This window comes from Pelodiscus sinensis, chromosome 15 (genome assembly GCF_052426305.1).
Source record: "Pelodiscus sinensis isolate ZL-2025 chromosome 15, ASM5242630v1, whole genome shotgun sequence".
Lineage (NCBI taxonomy): Eukaryota > Metazoa > Chordata > Testudines > Trionychidae > Pelodiscus > Pelodiscus sinensis.
In genome coordinates this window covers 25,295,851-25,313,921 of record NC_143066.1, presented here as the reverse complement: position 1 = coordinate 25,313,921, position 18,071 = coordinate 25,295,851, and the positions used below count along the sequence as shown (strand labels likewise).

Below are 18,071 nucleotides of genomic sequence, written 5' to 3'. Positions count from 1 at the left end.
TTTGCTCTGTTTTGCTGTTTGCAGCCAAGGGAAGTCACAAGGTGAAATGGAGCCAACAGGAGCTGCGAGGCTGTGGCATCAATAAACAAACAGGCATAGCCAATTAACAGGTTTCTCAAAGTGGCTTCTCTTGGAGCTTGAATTCAATCCACAATGGTTTGCAAACATATGAAGGAAGAATGTGTAATTTTGCATGTGTCTGTGATAGGAACATCCTTAAAGTAGTGATGGACATAGACTCTGAGTGAGCCTTTCAGACCAGTTTGGTTATAGAATGCAAAGCACTGAAGATACAGGGTCAAGTTTTCATAAGTGCCCAACTTCCAATTTCAAAAGTGACTTTAGTATCAAATTGAAAGTTAACGGGACTTAAGAATGTTTTACCCATAGTCATTTCCCACTTAACAGATACAAAAGGAAAAAAGTTTCTCAGTACTTTTAGAATCCTAGAAATGTAGAGGCTGGAAAGGACCTTGAGAGGTCACCTGGTCCAGCCCCCTGTGCTGGAAGAGGACCAAGTAAATCTAGACCATCCCTGATCGGTATTTGTCTGACCTATTTTTAAAACCTCCAATGATGGGGATTCCAACACCTCTCTTAGAAGCCTATTCGAGAGCTTCATAACCCTTATAGTTAGAAAGCTTTCCTAATAGGTAAACTGATCACAACTTTCTTTATAACAGCTTTTCGTAGATTTGAAGATTGATCAGCTCCCCCTCAGTCATCTTTTCTCAAGACTAAACGTACCCACTTTTTTTAACCTCTCCTCCTTGGTCAGGTTTTCTAAGCCCCCTTTTATCATTTTTGTTGTTCTCCTCTGGACACTTCCAAATTGCCCACATGTGGTTCCTAGAACACTCCACCTGACGCCTCACCAGTGCCAAGCAGAGTGGGACAAGTTAGCTCTTGTTTTACATTCAACACATCTGTTAATACACATGGTCTTTTTTGCCACTGCATCACAATGACTCCTATTCAATTTGTGATCCTTTTCAGCAGTACCATGACCTAGCTCATTCGTTCCCATTTTATAGTTGTCCACTTAGGAAGGAAAGCTCAAATGAAGTACTCTCCCCTTGTCTTTTCAATTGCAGCTTGTTGAATTCAGACTTATTGACCAAAGTGCTTGCAACCACTCCCAGTTTGGTGTTGTCTGCAAATTTTAGGAGCATACTTTCCACTCCATTATCCAAGTCATTAATGAAAATATTGACTACTGCTGGACTCAGGATTAACCCTCTCCATTTGACAGCAAACCATTAATAACCACACTTTCATTACAAGTCTTTGAAACAATTATGTACCCATTTATAGTAATTTAATCTAGCCTGCACTTCCCTAGTTTGCTTATGAGAAAATTATGTAGGGCTTTCAAAATATGTACTAAAATCAAGACTGCACCATAGCTATTGCTTCCCCCTATTCACTAGCCCAACAGCCCCATCTAAGAAGGAAATGTGGTTGGTTTGGCGATGATTTATACTTGACAAATCCCTGCTGGCTGTTCCTTATAATCCGTTTATCCTCCAGATGCCTACAAATTGATTGATATCTGGAAAGATACAGGAATAAATTATTAAATTTAGATGGACTGGGCTATAATGCCCAGGGATCTCTTTGATTCTCTTTAAAGATAGGCAAACGTTGCACTTTCTCCAGTCTTCTGGATCTTCACTTGTCCTCTAAGTATTCTCAAAGATAATTGCTTCGACTAGTTCCTTAAGATCAAGCATGAATTTCATCAGGTCTTGCTAACCTGACCACATCTAACTTAGCTAAATACTCTTTAAATTGATCTTGCCATATTTTGTCCTGCATTCCATTCTTCTTGTTAATATTAATTGTATTGCATATCTGGTCACCATTAACCTTTTTACTGAGGACTGAAGCAAAATCAACATTAAACACCTCACTGTTCTTGATGTCATCAGTTATTAGTTCTCCCTCCCCACTAAGTAGAGGATCTACACTTTCCTTCGTCTTTCTCTTGCTCCTAATATATTTAAAGAACTTCTTCTAATTGATTTGTATGTCTCTTGCTAGAGGTAACTCATTTTGTGCCTCAGCTTTTTTTATTTTATTCCTACAAACTTGTGCTATTCTTTCATACACCTTAGCAATCTGTCCATGTTTCCACTTTTTGTAGAATTCCTTTTTTATTTTCAGGTATTAAAGAGCTCCTGAGGGAGCCATATTGATTTATTATTCTTCCTACCTTTCCTTCCCCTCAAAAAAGTGTCCATTTAATATTGTCTCGTTTAAAAATTGCCAGCTCTCCTGAACTACTTTTTTTTTCTTCCATTTTCTTCCCATAGGACCTTGCCTACAAGTTCTCTGAGTCTGGTTATGTTTATTTTGATCTGTTCTACACACAGTTTTTGAACTGGTATAACTATTTTAGTGAGGAGTCTGATCTTTTTACCAATGTAGTGTAAAAAGTTATATTTGTTTACAGGACCTGGATACCAGTAGAGATTACTTCCATCCCATATAGAGAATATATTACTATAGCAATGGACTTTTACATCAATAGAATTGTGTCTATACATAAGTGTTCATATCACCTTAACTATACCTGTGTAAATTGATATAACTTGTGTGTGTAGACAAGTACCTAGTCTGCTCTAATTAGACCAATGACCTTTCATTATAGAAAAGAAACTCATCGTGATCTATGTGGGATGAACATTAGCCAAATAAAAGGTTCATTAAAGTGAAATGCTGACATGGAAGTAAAGTCAACTGGATCTGCAATGCACGCCCGCCCCCCTCCCTTTATCCCTGGAAGATATGATACAATGCTTTTCATTATTTTTGAAGTGCAGGCCACTTTGGAAAAAACTCTTAAATGTGAGAGCCACATCAACTATTACACTGATTACTACTCATTAATGATGTAAGGTAGATGAGTGGCTCTGTAACGTAACAAAGTCTACTTGTGCAATAAAATGGTACTCCGTTATAAAATAACCAGAAAAATATAAGGAATTAAAGAGTCACCTATACAAATACACTTTTAAACAGCAGAATAATATAATGATAGTTAGTTAGATATAGATATAGATAACTATCTATCTATCTATCTATATAAATAGATAGATAGATAGATAGATATAAACTCAAAGGGTAGGAATAAATGGTAAATTTTCAGAATGGAGAGGTGTAACTAGTGGTGTCCCCCAAGGGTCAGTCCTAGGACCAATCCTGTTCAACTTATTCATAAATGATCTGGAGAAAGGGGTAAGCAGTGAGGTAGTAAAGTTTGCAGATGATACTAAACTGTTTAAGATAGTCAAGACAGAAGCAGACCGTGAAGAACTTCAAAAAGATCTCACCAAACTGAGTGATTGGGCAACAAAATGGCAAATGAAATTTAATGTGGATAAGCAGGGCTCAACAAATAATGCAGTCTACTCACCCGTAGCGAGTAGACTGCAACCCGGAAGAGCTGGGTTTGGGCGATCTGCGCATGCGCAGATAGCCCGACAGCGCAGCTGGCGAGCAGGGCTCGCTGTGGTTCAGCGAGCCCTGTAGATAAGTGTAAAGTAATGCACGTTGGAAAAAAATAACCCCAACTATTCATACAGTATGATGGGGGCTAATTTGGCTACGACAAATCAGGAAAGCGATCTTGGAGTTATCATGGATAGTTCTCTGAAAACTTCCACACACTGTGCTGCGGCGATCAAAAAGGCAAATAGGATGTTAGGAATTATTAAGAAAGGCTTAGAAAATAAGACACAGAATATCTTCCTGCCCCTGTATAAAACTATGGTACGCCCACATCTTGAATACAGGCAGTTCCCGGGTTACGTACAAGATAGGGACTGTAGGTTTGTTCTTAAGTTGAATCTGTATGTAAGTCGGAACTGGCTTCCAGATTCAGCCGCTGCTGAAACTGATCAGCGGCTGACTACAGGAAGCCCGAGGCAGAGTTGCTCTGCCCTGGGCTGCTTGGAATCAGCCGCTGATCAGTTTCTAGAGCAGCTGAATCTGGACGCCTAGGACAGAGCAGCTGGGGCGCTGCGGGGACCAACCGGGCAGCACCCCAGCTGCTCTGCCCCAGGTGTCCCCAAGTCAGCCGCTGCTGAAACTGATCAGCGGCTGATTCCAGGAAGCCTGGGGCAGAGCAACTCTGCCTCGGGCTTCCTGTAGTCAGCCGCTGATCAGTTTAAGCAGCGGCTGACTTGGGGACACCTGGGGAAGAGCAGCTGGGGTGCTGCCCGGTTGGTCCAGTAGCGCCGAGGAGCGGCGCTGCAGGACCAACCCAGCAGCCCCAGCTGCTCTACTCCAGGCGAGAAAAGCCTGGTCTGCTGGGGGATGCACTAGCTGCGCCCCCCAGCAGACCAGGGAAACCCTGACGGCGGGACCTTTGCAAAGCCTCAGGGGAAGCCGGCAGCGGGACAGCCCAGGCGCGCCTGTGCTGCCCCGCTGCCTGAGCCCCTCCGCGGCTTTGATCCGCGTCTTCCTGGTCTGCAGACCAGGGAGACGCGGAGCAGCTTTTCTCACCCCGGAGTACATGGGCGGTGGGACTGCGAGATCCCGCAGTTCGTGACCTCCGGGGCGAGAAAAGCCCCGTTCGTAACTGCGGATCTGACATATGTCGGATCCGCGTAGGTCAGGGACTGCCTGTACTGTGTTCAGATGTGGTCTCCTCACCTCCAAAAAAGATATTTTGGCCTTAGAAAGGGTTCAGAAAAGGGCAACTAAAATGTTTAGGGGTTTGGAGTGGGTCCCATATGAGGAGAGGTTAAAGCGACTGGGACTTTTCAGTTTAGAAAAGAGGAGACTAAGGGGGGATATGCTAGAGGTGTATAAAATCATGAGTGGTATGGAGAAGGTGAATAAAGAAAAGTTATTTATTAGTTCCCATAATAGAAGAACTAGAGGACACCAGATGAAGTTACTGAGTAGCAGGTTTAAACCTAATAAAAGAAAGTTCTTCACACTGTGCATAGTCAACCTGTGGAACTCCTTGCCAGAGGAGGCTGTGAAGGCTAGAACTATAACAGAGTTTAAAGAGAAACTAGATACATTCATGGAGGTTAGGTCCATAAAAGGCTATTAGCCAGGGGATAAAATGGTGTCCCTGGCCTCTGTTTGTCAGAGGCTGGAGAAGGATGGCAGGAGACAAATCATTTGATCATTGTCTTCGGTCCACCCTCTCTGGGGCACCTGGTGTTGGCCACTGTCGGCAGACAGGCTACTGGGCTAGATGGACCTTTGGTCTGACCTGGTACGGCCATTCTTATGTTATGTTCTTATTTTTGTTAGTCTCTGAGGTGCCACAGAACTACTTGTTTTTAAAAACTGAATGAGTGAAAGCGTGCCTGGAAGAGGATTAAGATGCGGGGGCAGGGTGGGGCCAGGGATGAGGAGTTTGGAGTTCAGGCACATTGCCTCAGGGCTGGGGCTAGAGGACTCCTCCCAGCCCTCTCTTCACCAGCAAGCAAAGAAAGCTCCAGGGGAAGGGGGCTCTCTTTCCTCTGCCAACAAGCAATAAAATATGGAGCTCCAGACCAGGGGTCCCTATCTCCCCTCTAGTAGCAGGAAGCTCTAGGGCCAAGAGAGAGGCCCACAGCAGCCCTGCAAGCTCAAAATTGCCCTCCTCCCCAATTCCCATCCACCCCCTATCTCTTCTCCAGGTACCTTCTGCATGACCTCGTAGAGCTGCTGCATGGCTATTTATAGGTTGTTGTGCAGCTTAGAGGAAACTAGAGCTGCACTTAGAGTCAATGAGAGCTGTAACTGGCTTGTGGGCCTTGCAATGAAGGACACTGCTCTAGGCTTTGCAATTCATTCTTTCTATGAGTTGAAGTCACTGCTATTGGGGAAAAATGATCATCCCTGCAAGAAACCTAAGCCCTAAGGAAGCGACTAGGTTTCAAAGGTAGCTTAGTGTTCTATTGAGAGATTTAAAAAACATTAAATTCCATGTGAACCCCTGGTGACAACAGGTTGCTGTGATATATTCAGATTGTGATGAGAAAGTGACAATTATCCTATCTCCTGATTGGCAGAAATAGCTGCCAAATGTGCTTCAGAAAAGAAGAAAGTGATTACACTGTTCTTATTCAGGGCCTTTCCTCTAAATGCCAGAGGCGGTCGTGTGTTTAACATTCTGGGTAGCATTCTATGAAAATGAAAAGAAATTGATTACAGTAGCCTATTGGCTGCATTATACAAATTAGTCATCTGATAGGGCATTTTCAAAGTAGCCCGTGTCTGCGATTAATCAAAGAGCACAGTGACAATATCACAAATGCTAAATCTTCAAGAACACAGTATGTGTGTAGGACCTTTCTCTAGGTGTCTCTAGGTGTAGAGTTAAGCATTTAATTTAATTAAGACTTACTTTGCTTCCTCTTCCTCTTCCTCTTTGATTTTCAACTGAATGGCTAATTCAGCTTCCCGTTTCCTATTTTCTTTTATGCATTCCTTCACCACTTGAGCATGCTTGTAGGCAGGAAAGAACGTGTTGACCAAAAAGATGTGTATCTGGTTCAGCCACAGACTGTATTTTTCCTTCTGTTCATTTTTTGCTTTTTCTAATTTATCTGTAACAGAACAATTTACATGTTAATTGTAGTTTAGCAGATTTGAGAATATATTTGGCTCAGTCGAAATTTTAATATGCCCCTGTGACGGCGCGTTGGGGGTTCCCCGTCTCCTGCACCCCGAAATGGCACAAACAGACTGTACCAGCCAGTGGAATTGAGGGTGGTTTATTGCTCCTCCAGCACAGCGCAGCACAGATGTAATCTGGTTACAGGAACTGGGCTAGGATGCCTCAGGCCCCCTTGAGATGGGGGAGACTGGGCCCCTAAACTCCAGCTCCTCTCCCTAGGCTGTCTCATCCATCCTCACAGACAGCCACCAACCAACTCACTAACTTCCAGCCCTGCCCCCCAGCCAAGGCAGCATCCACCTTCCTTTGTCCCTCTCCATGGGGGGTGTCTGGCCACTGGTTTGCATAGTGACTCATCCTGTTTTGCTGGGTCGTGGTACCCACGGCAGCCAGTGGGGGTTCCCCCAGAGCCAGCAGCATAGAAACCAGCCAGGTACCCCCACTACATCACAGTTCTTCCCCCTCCGAGAGCGAACTGAGCAGGGTCACTCCGCTCGTGACCTGGGGAAGTTCGGGTCCTCTGCGTGGGAACCCGCCCTGGGGACATGGGTGCTCCCCTTGACTCGGGCCGGCCGTGGCGAGGCCCCACATGAATTGGCTTCCCTCTGTCCACTCGCCGCCCCGCTCCAGGGTGACTGGCCCAGGCCTGTCCTCGGGGGTCACACCCACCCTTCCGCTGGCCTTGATCTCTGGCCGGGGTCTCTCGGGCCGGGGCCATGAGCCCAGCGAGCCTTCTCTGGACAGCCAGGGCGGCTTCCACCCCCGAAGCTCCATCCAGGGAGGTCTTCCCCTCCCATAACTCTCTCAGCCAGCCCAGAGGGTCTATCTGGGGTAGAGACCCCCCAAGCCGCTTTCCTCCTGTCTTGGGCCTTCCCGCCCCTCTGGCAGGAGTCACAGGACCGGCAGTACCGCTGCACGGCTGTAAAGATTCCCGGCCAATAGAAGTGCTGGAGCAGCTTCAGCCGGGTGCTCCGGATCCCCCGGTGGCCCCCAACGGGGACATCGTGGGCCAAATACAGCAGCTCGAGGCGATACTTTCGGGGGACGACCAGCTGCCGCTGGACCCCCCATGCCCTCACCTTCCTGGGGGGAAGCCACTCACGGAACAGGAGCCCACGCTCCCGCAGGAATCTCTCCTGGCCACCTCTCCCCCGGGGCTGAGCTGCATGGAGGCCAGCCTGGTCCCTCAGCCTCTGCAAGGAGGGGTCTGCCTGCACCTCAGCCTGGAATTCAGCTGCTGAGGCAGGGATCGGGACCTGTCCCCCACCTCTGCCTAGGTCCGGAGTCCCAGCCTGGCTGGACCCCGTGTCCACGGGGATGGGACCCTGAGGACGCTGCCAGGAGTCCTTCCCTGGACCCACGTTGTCAGCCCCCCGCTGGCTCTGGCTCCGGGTAGTGACTAGAGCCCGCTGGGATTCATGGGGCCACTCCTCTAGGTCATTCCCCATCAGCACCTCGGTGGGCAAGTGCGGGTGCACCCCCACTTCCTTGAGGCCTTCCTTCGCCCCCCATTTCAGATGCACCCTGGCTACAGGCACCTTAAACGGGGACCCGTCTATGCCCTTCAGGGTCAGCTGCGCGTGGGGTAGTATCCGCTCCGGGGCCACTATGTCGGATCGGGCCAGAGTCACCTCCGCCCCCGTGTCCCAGAAGCCCGTCACCTTCCTACCATCCACCTCCAGGGGTATGAGGCACTCGCTCCGCAGGGGCCGTCCTGCCCCCACCCGGTACACGGAGAAATCCGCCTCCTGAGAATCAGACCTCCCAGGGGAGGTGCACTGAGCATCCTTCCCCTCTCTCTGAGCTGAGGTTTGCCTGCCAGCCCCTGCCTCTGGGGCAGCCTGCCCTTCCTCCCGCCCCAGCCAGTTAACCCTGGAAAGTCCCCGGTCCTGGGACCTGGTGCACTGAGCCCTCTTGTGGCCTTTTTGCCCACAGCGATGGCAAGTTAGGCTTTGGGCTGTCTCTGTCCAGGCCCTGGCTGGTTCTCTGGGGCGCAGACGACCTGTTCCTTGGTCTCGCCCCGTAGTTGACTCCCTCCGTCGCTCAGCCGAGATCCGGTCTCTGCGCGGTTCCCTCTCTCTCCGGGACTCCCGTTCACACCCGGACCGGCTCTCCGTGAACTCATCCGCCAGCCTCCCGGCCTCCTGGGGGTTCTCTGGTCTCCGGTCCTTGAGCCACAGCCTCAGTTTGGGTGGGCACGCTTCATAGAACTGCTCCATCATGACCAGCTTGAGCAGCTCCTCTGCGGTCTGGGCTCCGACTCCAGACACCCACTTGCGGCAGTATTGCGCCAGGCGGGAGGCCAGGTCCACATAGGTCTCCCGTGGCCCTTTCTGTACCCCCCGGAACTTCTTCCTATACATCTCGGGGGTCAGCCCGAACTTGTGCAGCAGGGCCTCCTTGACTCGGTTGTAATCCCCTGGCTGTAGGTCCTCCAGCTGACTGAGCACTCCGGCCGCCTCCTGGTTCAGTGCGGGGATGAGCTCCTGCAGCCAGTCAGCTGGGGGGACCCGTTGCAGTCCACAGGCCCTCTCAAAGGCACTGAGGAACCCGTCTATGTCACCCATGTCCTTCAGTTGGGCCACCACGAGCCTCTCCAAGCGTCTGGCAGTCCTGGGACCCTGGGGCCCATCCGCACTTGGCGCAGCCAGTGCCCCGCCGGTTCTCCGCTCTGCCATGGCCAGCTCATGCTGTCGCTGCCTCTCTCGATCTTGGCGCTCCTTCTCTCGATCTTGGCGCTCCCTCTCTCGGTCCTCTACTTCCAATTCCCTGATCCGCAGCTGGATCTCCAGCCGCCGCAGCTCCGCTGGGCTGGCCCCTGCCCTAGAGGGGCTACGGCTTGCAGGCCTCCCGGGAGACGCTGTCTCATCTCTCCGGTGGGTTCCAGCGCTCCTCCCCCTCTCTGAGCCTGACACACTCTCAGGGGGGGTCTGGCTGCTTCCCCTGGGGACAAGATCCTGGCCCCGTGGCTGGTCATTCTCTTCCAGCTGGGTAATCAGCTGGGCCTTGGTTGCTTTCCGCACAGGCAAGCCCCTCTCTCTGCACAGCCCCACCAGCTCTGCCTTCAAGAGTCGGGCGTAGGCCATCTGCCCGCTGGGCCCCTCGGTGCAGACTCACCAGTCTAGTGCTGCAGCGCCCCACGATTCCCAGGAACCGCTTCGCTCTGTCTCCAGCACGCCTGGCTCCAGGGCTCTTGCTTCTACTGCGCCTTGTCGCTTGCCGCTGGAAGCTCCATCCACGGGGTGCAGTGCATCCCACCCCTGACACCAGTGTGACGGCGCGTTGGGGGTTCCCCGTCTCCTGCACCCCGAAATGGCACAAACAGACTGTACCAGCCAGTGGAATTGAGGGTGGTTTATTGCTCCTCCAGCACAGCGCAGCACAGATGTAATCTGGTTACAGGAACTGGGCTAGGATGCCTCAGGCCCCCTTGAGATGGGGGAGACTGGGCCCCTAAACTCCAGCTCCTCTCCCTAGGCTGTCTCATCCATCCTCACAGACAGCCACCAACCAACTCACTAACTTCCAGCCCTGCCCCCCAGCCAAGGCAGCATCCACCTTCCTTTGTCCCTCTCCATGGGGGGTGTCTGGCCACTGGTTTGCATAGTGACTCATCCTGTTTTGCTGGGTCGTGGTACCCACGGCAGCCAGTGGGGGTTCCCCCAGAGCCAGCAGCATAGAAACCAGCCAGGTACCCCCACTACGTCACAGCCCCTATACAGGATGTTCCAGAATTCTGATATGGTTACCAAAATACGTGTCCTGTGAAGCTGTTAGGCTACCATCTCGGTCTCCAGGATCATCCGAGGCATATGCTTTGTCCCTCTGCATGGTGTGGAAGGGAGCCAAGTTGGGGAAAAAAAATTTAAAAAATGAAACCCAACACATGGGATAGACTATTGTAGCATCGCTCCCTTTGCTTTGATGCCACTTGCTGGCCACTGTACCGGAAGGCCACAAATAGTCAGAAACTATATAATGTTTCCATTTGAACTTCAGTATAAATGTGTTAGCTGAATATTAAATTACTGCTAAAGCAATCCCACCTCTATGGCACCTCTAGCTGCAAGAGACGTAAGTAGGAAATTGAATGTGTAATGATGCCAGGTAGGAGAAAGTGTGCAAGGTAGGTCAGAAGTGCTGCAAACCACTGAGACAACACTGTTTTCAGTTGATCCTATGGCACCCAGCCTCCCTTCCTTTTAAGAGGACAACTGATCTTTTCAGGCATACCATCTCTTTTTACACATTCTTTTGTGAGAAGGAGACAGCATGGCCCAGGATATGGGAAAATCCTAGTGGTTTGGTGAGGACGATTTTACTCCTGCTAGCTTTTGTACCTCTAACAGCACCGTCCTTCCCTTAAAACAATGTATATAAATAAAAACATGCATCCAGTTCAAAAACACTTAAAGCAAAAGTAAAATTAATAGACCATGACTTCTTTTGTCACAACACAAAATGCTCCATGCTTGAAGTGCATCTCAACTGGGGATTCTGATATCCAACTTTACTTGCTCCTGCATACGTATGCAATAACATTCTACCTGTTATAAAAAGAATACAATAAAGGCGTTGGCTGTACGAAGCTGAACCACCTGGTCTCCTTCTCCTTGTATTCTTGCTTTTGTGACAACCCCCAACAGAGATAGGATTCCCTAAGCAAGGAAGAGGGAGTCAAGGAAGCAAATGAGATAAGCAAGGATTGAGAGGCTCATGAAAAGTGCCATATGGAGCAGTAAGCGGAACTCCACATAAAAATTATTCTTTTCTGGCTAAGCATCTGTAAAAATTGTGATACAGAGACTCACTGGCAAAAAGTCCCCTGTTCTTTGTAATCACTATCTCAGATCTGACAAACTCATTATAGTTTTTAATCTATGAACACATATCTATACATTTATCTACAGAAAGCTTGTAACTTGTCAATACAATCACTATGCAACATAGGTACTGATAATAGTATACTTATATTGAAAGCTTGCTTTATGGCCTTCGGCAAAGAAATGAAATAAAGGCCACACAGCAGGCCACTACCACAAAGGAGATGTTGCATAGGCTGGGTCACCCAGGATGCAGATGAGCATGTGCACCTCCTCAACTCTTGTTGGTGTAGTGGGGGAAAAAAGTGTCACTGTGCATCTTTCAGAACAAGCATGAGTTCCGGAAGATGCAGGTGTCATGAGCCTTCCCCAACCATCCCATGCTAAGGTCAGTGAAGTGTCCCTTGTGATCCACAAGGGCCTGCAACACCATGGTGATACATCCCTGCCTGTTGATGTAGTCCAAGGAACGGTGGCTGAGGCCAGGATGAGGATGTGAGTGCCATCTACGGCCCCGCTGCAGCAAAGCCATCCATGATGCTGTCCGTGTTCCCCAGCGTGATGACCCTCCACAGCAGCACCTGGTTGATGGCGTTGGCTACCTGCAGGAGCATGGCTCCAACTGTGGATTTCCCCACACAGAACTGGTTCCCAACAGAGTGGTAGCTGTCCAGCATGGCGAACTTCCAGAATGCCTCTTTGATAGAGGTAGCAAGGGGGGAAGGAGCCAGCTTAAAATCCCATTCACCCCAGCACCATCTTTGCGGGGAGCAAGGGCGGTAGAAACACAGCAGAAACAGCATGAGTGGGGACTGAAGCAATCTCCACTCGGGCCGGTTCTGCTGCAATTCTGCTTTTCAAATGTACAAGAGCCCGCCGGAGCTCTTGTACATTTCAAAGGCTCAGGCGTCTCAGGTAGTGTGGGGCCAGTCCTCTGCTGGCCTCACACTCTCTATGGGGCTTCCACTTTTGAACTGTATCAAGAGCCCGGCAGAGCTCTTACTACAGTTCAAAGGCAGAGGCGCCCTTATAGACTAATCGAATAGTCAGTGGAAATCCCATCAACAATTAGATTAGTTAATTAATTTAAATTTAACATCCCTAGTTGCAGCTTGCCTGACTAAGCAGCCACAGAAAGTGTGCCCCCTCCTGGTATCCTTCCTGGAGTGCTTCCTGGGGCACTAAAAGTCCAAGGCAGGCTCCAATCAGCGTGGACGCGCTATTTCAAAATAATTCTAAGTAATGCCAATACTCCCCCATAGTGGGGACATGCTATTTCAATGTTGTTATTTCAGGAATTATTTATATTTGACTTATTTTGAAATAATGTTCTAATGTAGACATGCTCTGAGAGCTTCTCCCATCAATACAGCTTCCACCATCTTGCTAAGATGGATTAACTATGTCAGCGGGAGAAGCTCTCCACTCACTGTAGAAGTATCTGTCTTTAAGTACTACAGCAGAGTGAAGGTCACGTCTTTACTTCTCGGAAGATCAGTGCCATGGTGGTTGATTTTCCGGAGTTTGATTTAGTGGATCTAGTAAAGACCTCCTAAATTGAATGCTGAGGGCACCTCTGTCGATGCCAGAACTCCTACTCCTTGTGAGGAATAAGAGAAAATGATGGCAGCATTTGCTCCTATCGATTCCCACTGTGGGGATGGCGCCAAAGTTCAAATTAAGGTACATCAACTCCAGCTATGTAATTAACATAGATGGAGTTGCGCATGGGTAGTCAGTGAAACTGGGGGCTGAAGGAGACAGGCCCCTATCCCCATCTACAGCCCTGTCCTTCTGCTAAGGCTCTACCCCACCACGGTGAGGGGAGGAAGAGGAGCAGCGTGCCAAGTGCACATGCACACACACACACACACACACACACACACACCACCATGGGGAGGAGAAGAGCGCGCACATGTGCCGCAGCATCCCCAGAGCAGAGGGGAGGGAAGAAGCTGTGAAGTCCAAGCCTCACTCCCACCAGAGCAGCAGGAAGGGAGGCAGCCGTGTAGCCCAAGCCCCCCCACCCCCAGGAACAGAGGGAAGGGAGGTGGCTGTGCGGCCCAAGCTGGCCCAAGCCTCCTTGCCCCCAGGAGCAGCAGGAAGGGAGGTGGCAGCGTGGGGAGGGTAGGTTCTGGGGGGCAGCAACACTCCGCCCCAGAACGCTTACATCAGGCATTCCGGGGCCGGAGTGTGGGTGGAGCCACGCTGGCAGGTTGGGAAGGCAGAGCCTTCCCTCACCTTAGCCACCGGATGCCCATGGAGTTGTGTGTCTTAATTCAAACTTACATATATGTAAGTATAGATGTGGCCTTAGCGTAGACGTGCCCTCTTTAATGGTGCATTCAAGCAAGAGGGAGTTGTCACACTTCCTTAATCAGCTGGCGAGATAATGAACAGCTCAATTCATTACTCTTGCTCCCTTCTAAAGCTATCAATGAAAAATTATCAGAGGCGTTTTCAGTATAATACAGAGGGACCAACACCAAAGAAATTGCTGTGTGAGCAAGGCTGCTTTCATGGACTTTTGGGTCCTGGTTCTTATGGAACCAGCCAGCTCAGTGGAAGATTGAATGTTTTGGGGAAAAATCTGTTACTAATTAGGAAAGTGACTACTGATACATGTAGACCCAGACTCATGTTTTTACCACCCTCTCCGTCTCGTTTGTTGTTAAATCTCTATGCTCTTATATAAGCCTTCTTCTGTTTTGTTACACATGCTCACAAATGCTATGTAGTTTACAGGAGGACTACCAAGTTAAAACTGTTAAACTAGGGTACAACACTGCATCTTTGGGTGCAGAGGATCTGTAGTTTCATGGATAGTCAATGTCAGGTTCTGGATATCACAGGATAACAATTCAAAGGGACTCAAGGATTGGGCTGCACCTATTGTTAACCTTCCATGTGAAGCCAGCTCAGAGGAGAGTGCTTTAAGACTAGTGGTGTCAGGAAGCTGACCTCCAGCTACCACAAGAAAGATGCCCTTTTGCTAGCGGCAGGCGGTGACACTCAATCCTGAGTACACTGAGAACCACCACAAGTGCCCTCTGGTTTGTGATCTGGATTTTCTTCCTCTAGCCAATGAGAGAAGAATCCTACATATGTTAACGACATGATGTACCTTCCGTAAAAATAGACACATTTTATATAAGCTTAGAATACTCTTCTTTAACATAAAAACTAGGGTTTTAAATTGTGGAAACTTTAAAAAGTGGATTCACTCTCTGTTGTGTTAGATATTCTTTTACTGCCCCCTTGTGACAACAACCTAAAGGATTAGGAGCTATTCAATTACATATTTTTTATTGGCCCCAAATCTTCAAAACTACTTTACCTGCAAATTCTTTCACATGGTTGCTGAGCACTCGGCCTTGTTCTACATCTAAATCTGTCAAAGGCCGAACTAACATTTCATCTTTGTGATCGGCAGACAGCCTGTACACTGTGTTTGAGGAGAATGTGACATTTGGAACTGCAGGGGAAGAAAATAAAATTACGTGGTGTGACTGAAGAACCTCTGCTGCCATCTGGCAGAGGCCACTGGGATACACAGGAGTACAGAGATCCCCTGGATTCACCAAAAGCATGTCCATGTAAGGTCTGTAATGGACGCTTGCGTCACAGTGGTCATCATAATTTTCACAAGATGAAAATATGTGAGGAGTTGTGTATAAATACAATGTTCTCTAGATCTGTAGTTAAGAGCAGATCCCTCAAAGGCAGCATGTTTTCAGGCAAGCTTCTCCAGATGGATGGTGGGAAGACTTTTATCTCAATGACGGACACTGTGTATTGTACAGTAGGAGTCTATTAATATTCTACATCAAATGCTAATGACAAGCTAGCTGAGACTTCTGGCCACAACTGAATGTAGTGTGAAAATGAACTTGGAGGATTGTCCTCCTGACTGAAATAGTACAAATATGTGAAAATAAATGTTAGATTAAGGGATTGAAACTAGGGATGTTGGCAAGCAATTGACTAGTCAACTACCCAATAAGCATAAGCTTATCGGGTAGCTGACTGGAAGGTGGAGCCGGCTGAAAAGCCAGTTCCTGCCTGTATTGTCTCCACAGTGCCACCTCCCCCCCTCCACTGTCTCTAAAAGAGGCAGCGGAGTGGGGCATAGGGGAGGTTGCTGTGAAGTAGCCATTGCCTGCAGCAGGCCAAGGCTTGCCGTGGGCAGAAGCTACTCTGGCCAGGGTCGGCTTTAGGAAGTGCGGGGCCCAATTCTAACTGCTTTGGTGGCCCCTCCCCAGGATTTTTTGTTGAGCAAAAAAAAAAAACCACTCACAACAAACCACAACCACACACAAATATCACATCAGAAGTAGATCTGATCAAAATGTATATCAATATAGTTGAACATTTTCAAAAAAAATTGCCATCCTTTATTATGCAAAATGTTACACAAAATTAAATCAGTTGCCTTAAATATAGGTCAAATATTTTCAATTGCAAACAATCCAATTTTTTCAATAAAGTTTAAAGTTTGATTTTTAAAAAGTTACCAGACAGCGTTGCAGTTTTCTGTTACATTGATTTACTTTTTAAATAGCAAAAATGGAGTCTTTGTTAAGAAAGTGTCAGTTCTGTGGTCAAATTCCAGTCCTTAGTGATTTCAGCACCAATGATTTCACTAGGTAATATGGTACCTCACCACCATTGCCTCCTTTGCATTGCCCTTCAACACATTGCCTGCATGTTGAGTCCAAGGTCAGTCTACACAAGATTTTATCAATGATTTTTGCTCAAGCGATCACTGAGACAAGACAAGGACTCTCAATTGATTCTAATCAGCTCTGACTTTAAACTGGATGTAAAGTGTCAGGTATAATTGAGGACTCCCAAATAGACTCTACACCACCAGAAATAAAACCTGTTTCCATCTTCTGTGACTTTCAGTTAGATGTGACTCACTATCCTCTGCTTAGTGTTCAAGTTATGGTAGACCCTAAGCCAAGTCATATTAAGTTCAGGTCTTTTACCTTTTAATCATACAATATGGATAACAACATTTCATTCTCCCAGCTCCAAGTCTTAAGTGAATTTCAACCCAAAAGAGCCAAAACTGATCACCTTGACACAGCAAGTGTGTCTACTGATCTCTGTGGCAAAGGAGGCTGTCTATATAAATAAGGTCTGCTTGTGAAGCCTTTTCATACAGTTGATTAACAGATGGCAGTAGATAGCTCATCCAGACCACTGGCTGATAATAGTTAGTCACCCTGGCCAGTCATTAACCATAGTCATGGATTCACCCTACTCTCCATTGTCTCTATGATTCGCTGATGATCTGTGACAAAAAAGGAGGGTGGAAAGGGAAACTGAAGGGAGAGACCTCTCTAAATTCTCCAATCAATGAGCAGTATTGCCAACCCAAAAAGGAACGCCTACACAAAGTTATGAGAATGGTCTACAAATCATAAGACTCTTTTAAAAATAAAACATGTTGGATTTTTATTGGCCTTTTGTTTCTTGAGTATTTAGGGTTCATGTTTTAAAGCTTTCCTCCTTAGCTGTAAGGCCCATAAGTATAGAGAACTTTATTTTAAATGAAAGCTGAGATGCCTAATCAATTGACTCCAGGCCTTTAGAAAAATACCAAATGTTTTGAGACTCATGGTAAAACAATGGAGGAATTCTTGTGAGCCCAAGCTTTGCCCACAGTATAAATAAAAAAAACCCCCAATATCTTCTCCACTGAACATCCTAATGAAATACAGGCAGTCCCCGAGTTACGCGGATCCGACTTATGTCGGATCCGCACTTACAAACGGGGCTTTCTCGCCCCGGAGCTCGCAGGCAGCGGGACCGCCCAGAGCGCAGTGGTCCCGCCACCTCGACCTCCGAGGCGAGAAAAGCTGCTCTGGGTGCCCCTGGTCTGCTGGGGATGGTCCCCAGCAGACCAGGGGCACCCGGAGCAAAGCCCGGAGGCGGAGGGGTCCCGCGCGTCTGAGGCTTTGCCACAGCAAAGCCTCAGAGGCACGGCACCCCACCGCCGCTGCGGTTTTGCTCCCCGTGTCCCTGGTCTACTGGGGGGGCGCAACTAGTGGCCCCCCCACAGCAGACCAGGGAGACGTGGAGCAAAGCCCCCGGCCTGTGGTAGAGCAGGTGGGGCGTTGCCGGTTGGTCCTGCAGCACCACTCCTTGGTGCTACTGGACCAACCCGGCAGCACCCCAGCTGCTCTGCCCCAGGAGTCCTGATTCAGCCGCTGCTGATCAGTTTCAGCAGCGGCTGAATCAGGACTCCTGGGGCAGAGCAGCTGGGGTGCTGCTGGGTTGGTCCAGTAGTGCTGAGGAGCGGCGGCACTACTGGACCAACCCAGCAGCACCCCAACTGCTCTGCCCCAGGCGTCCCCAAGTCAGCCGCTGCTGAAACTGACCAGTGTCTGACTACAGGAAGCCCCTGCCCCGGGGCTTCCTGGAATCAGCCGCTGATCAGTTTCAGCAGCAGCTGACTTGGGGATGCCTGGGGTTCTTAAGTTGAATCTGTATGTAAGTCAGAACTGGCGTCCAGATTCAGCCGCTGTTGAAACTGATCAGTTTCAGCAGCGGCTGAATCTGGACGCCAGTTCTGACTTACATACAGATTCAACTTAAAAACAAACCTACAG

At 48.5% G+C, this 18,071-nt stretch overlaps 1 protein-coding gene across 6 annotated transcripts in view; it reads right to left on the bottom strand.

Annotated features, from left to right (window-relative positions):
• The window catches only part of RSPH10B (radial spoke head 10 homolog B), a 68,119-nt gene that overhangs the window by 10,107 nt on the left and 39,941 nt on the right, over positions 1 to 18,071 (bottom strand). For all 6 annotated transcript variants that reach the window (XM_075899494.2, XM_075899496.2, XM_075899493.2 and 3 more), the window contains one exon: positions 6,356 to 6,557. In XM_075899494.2, the coding sequence (XP_075755609.2) occupies positions 6,356 to 6,557 (202 nt within the window). The remainder of the gene's footprint in view (positions 1 to 6,355; positions 6,558 to 18,071) is intronic.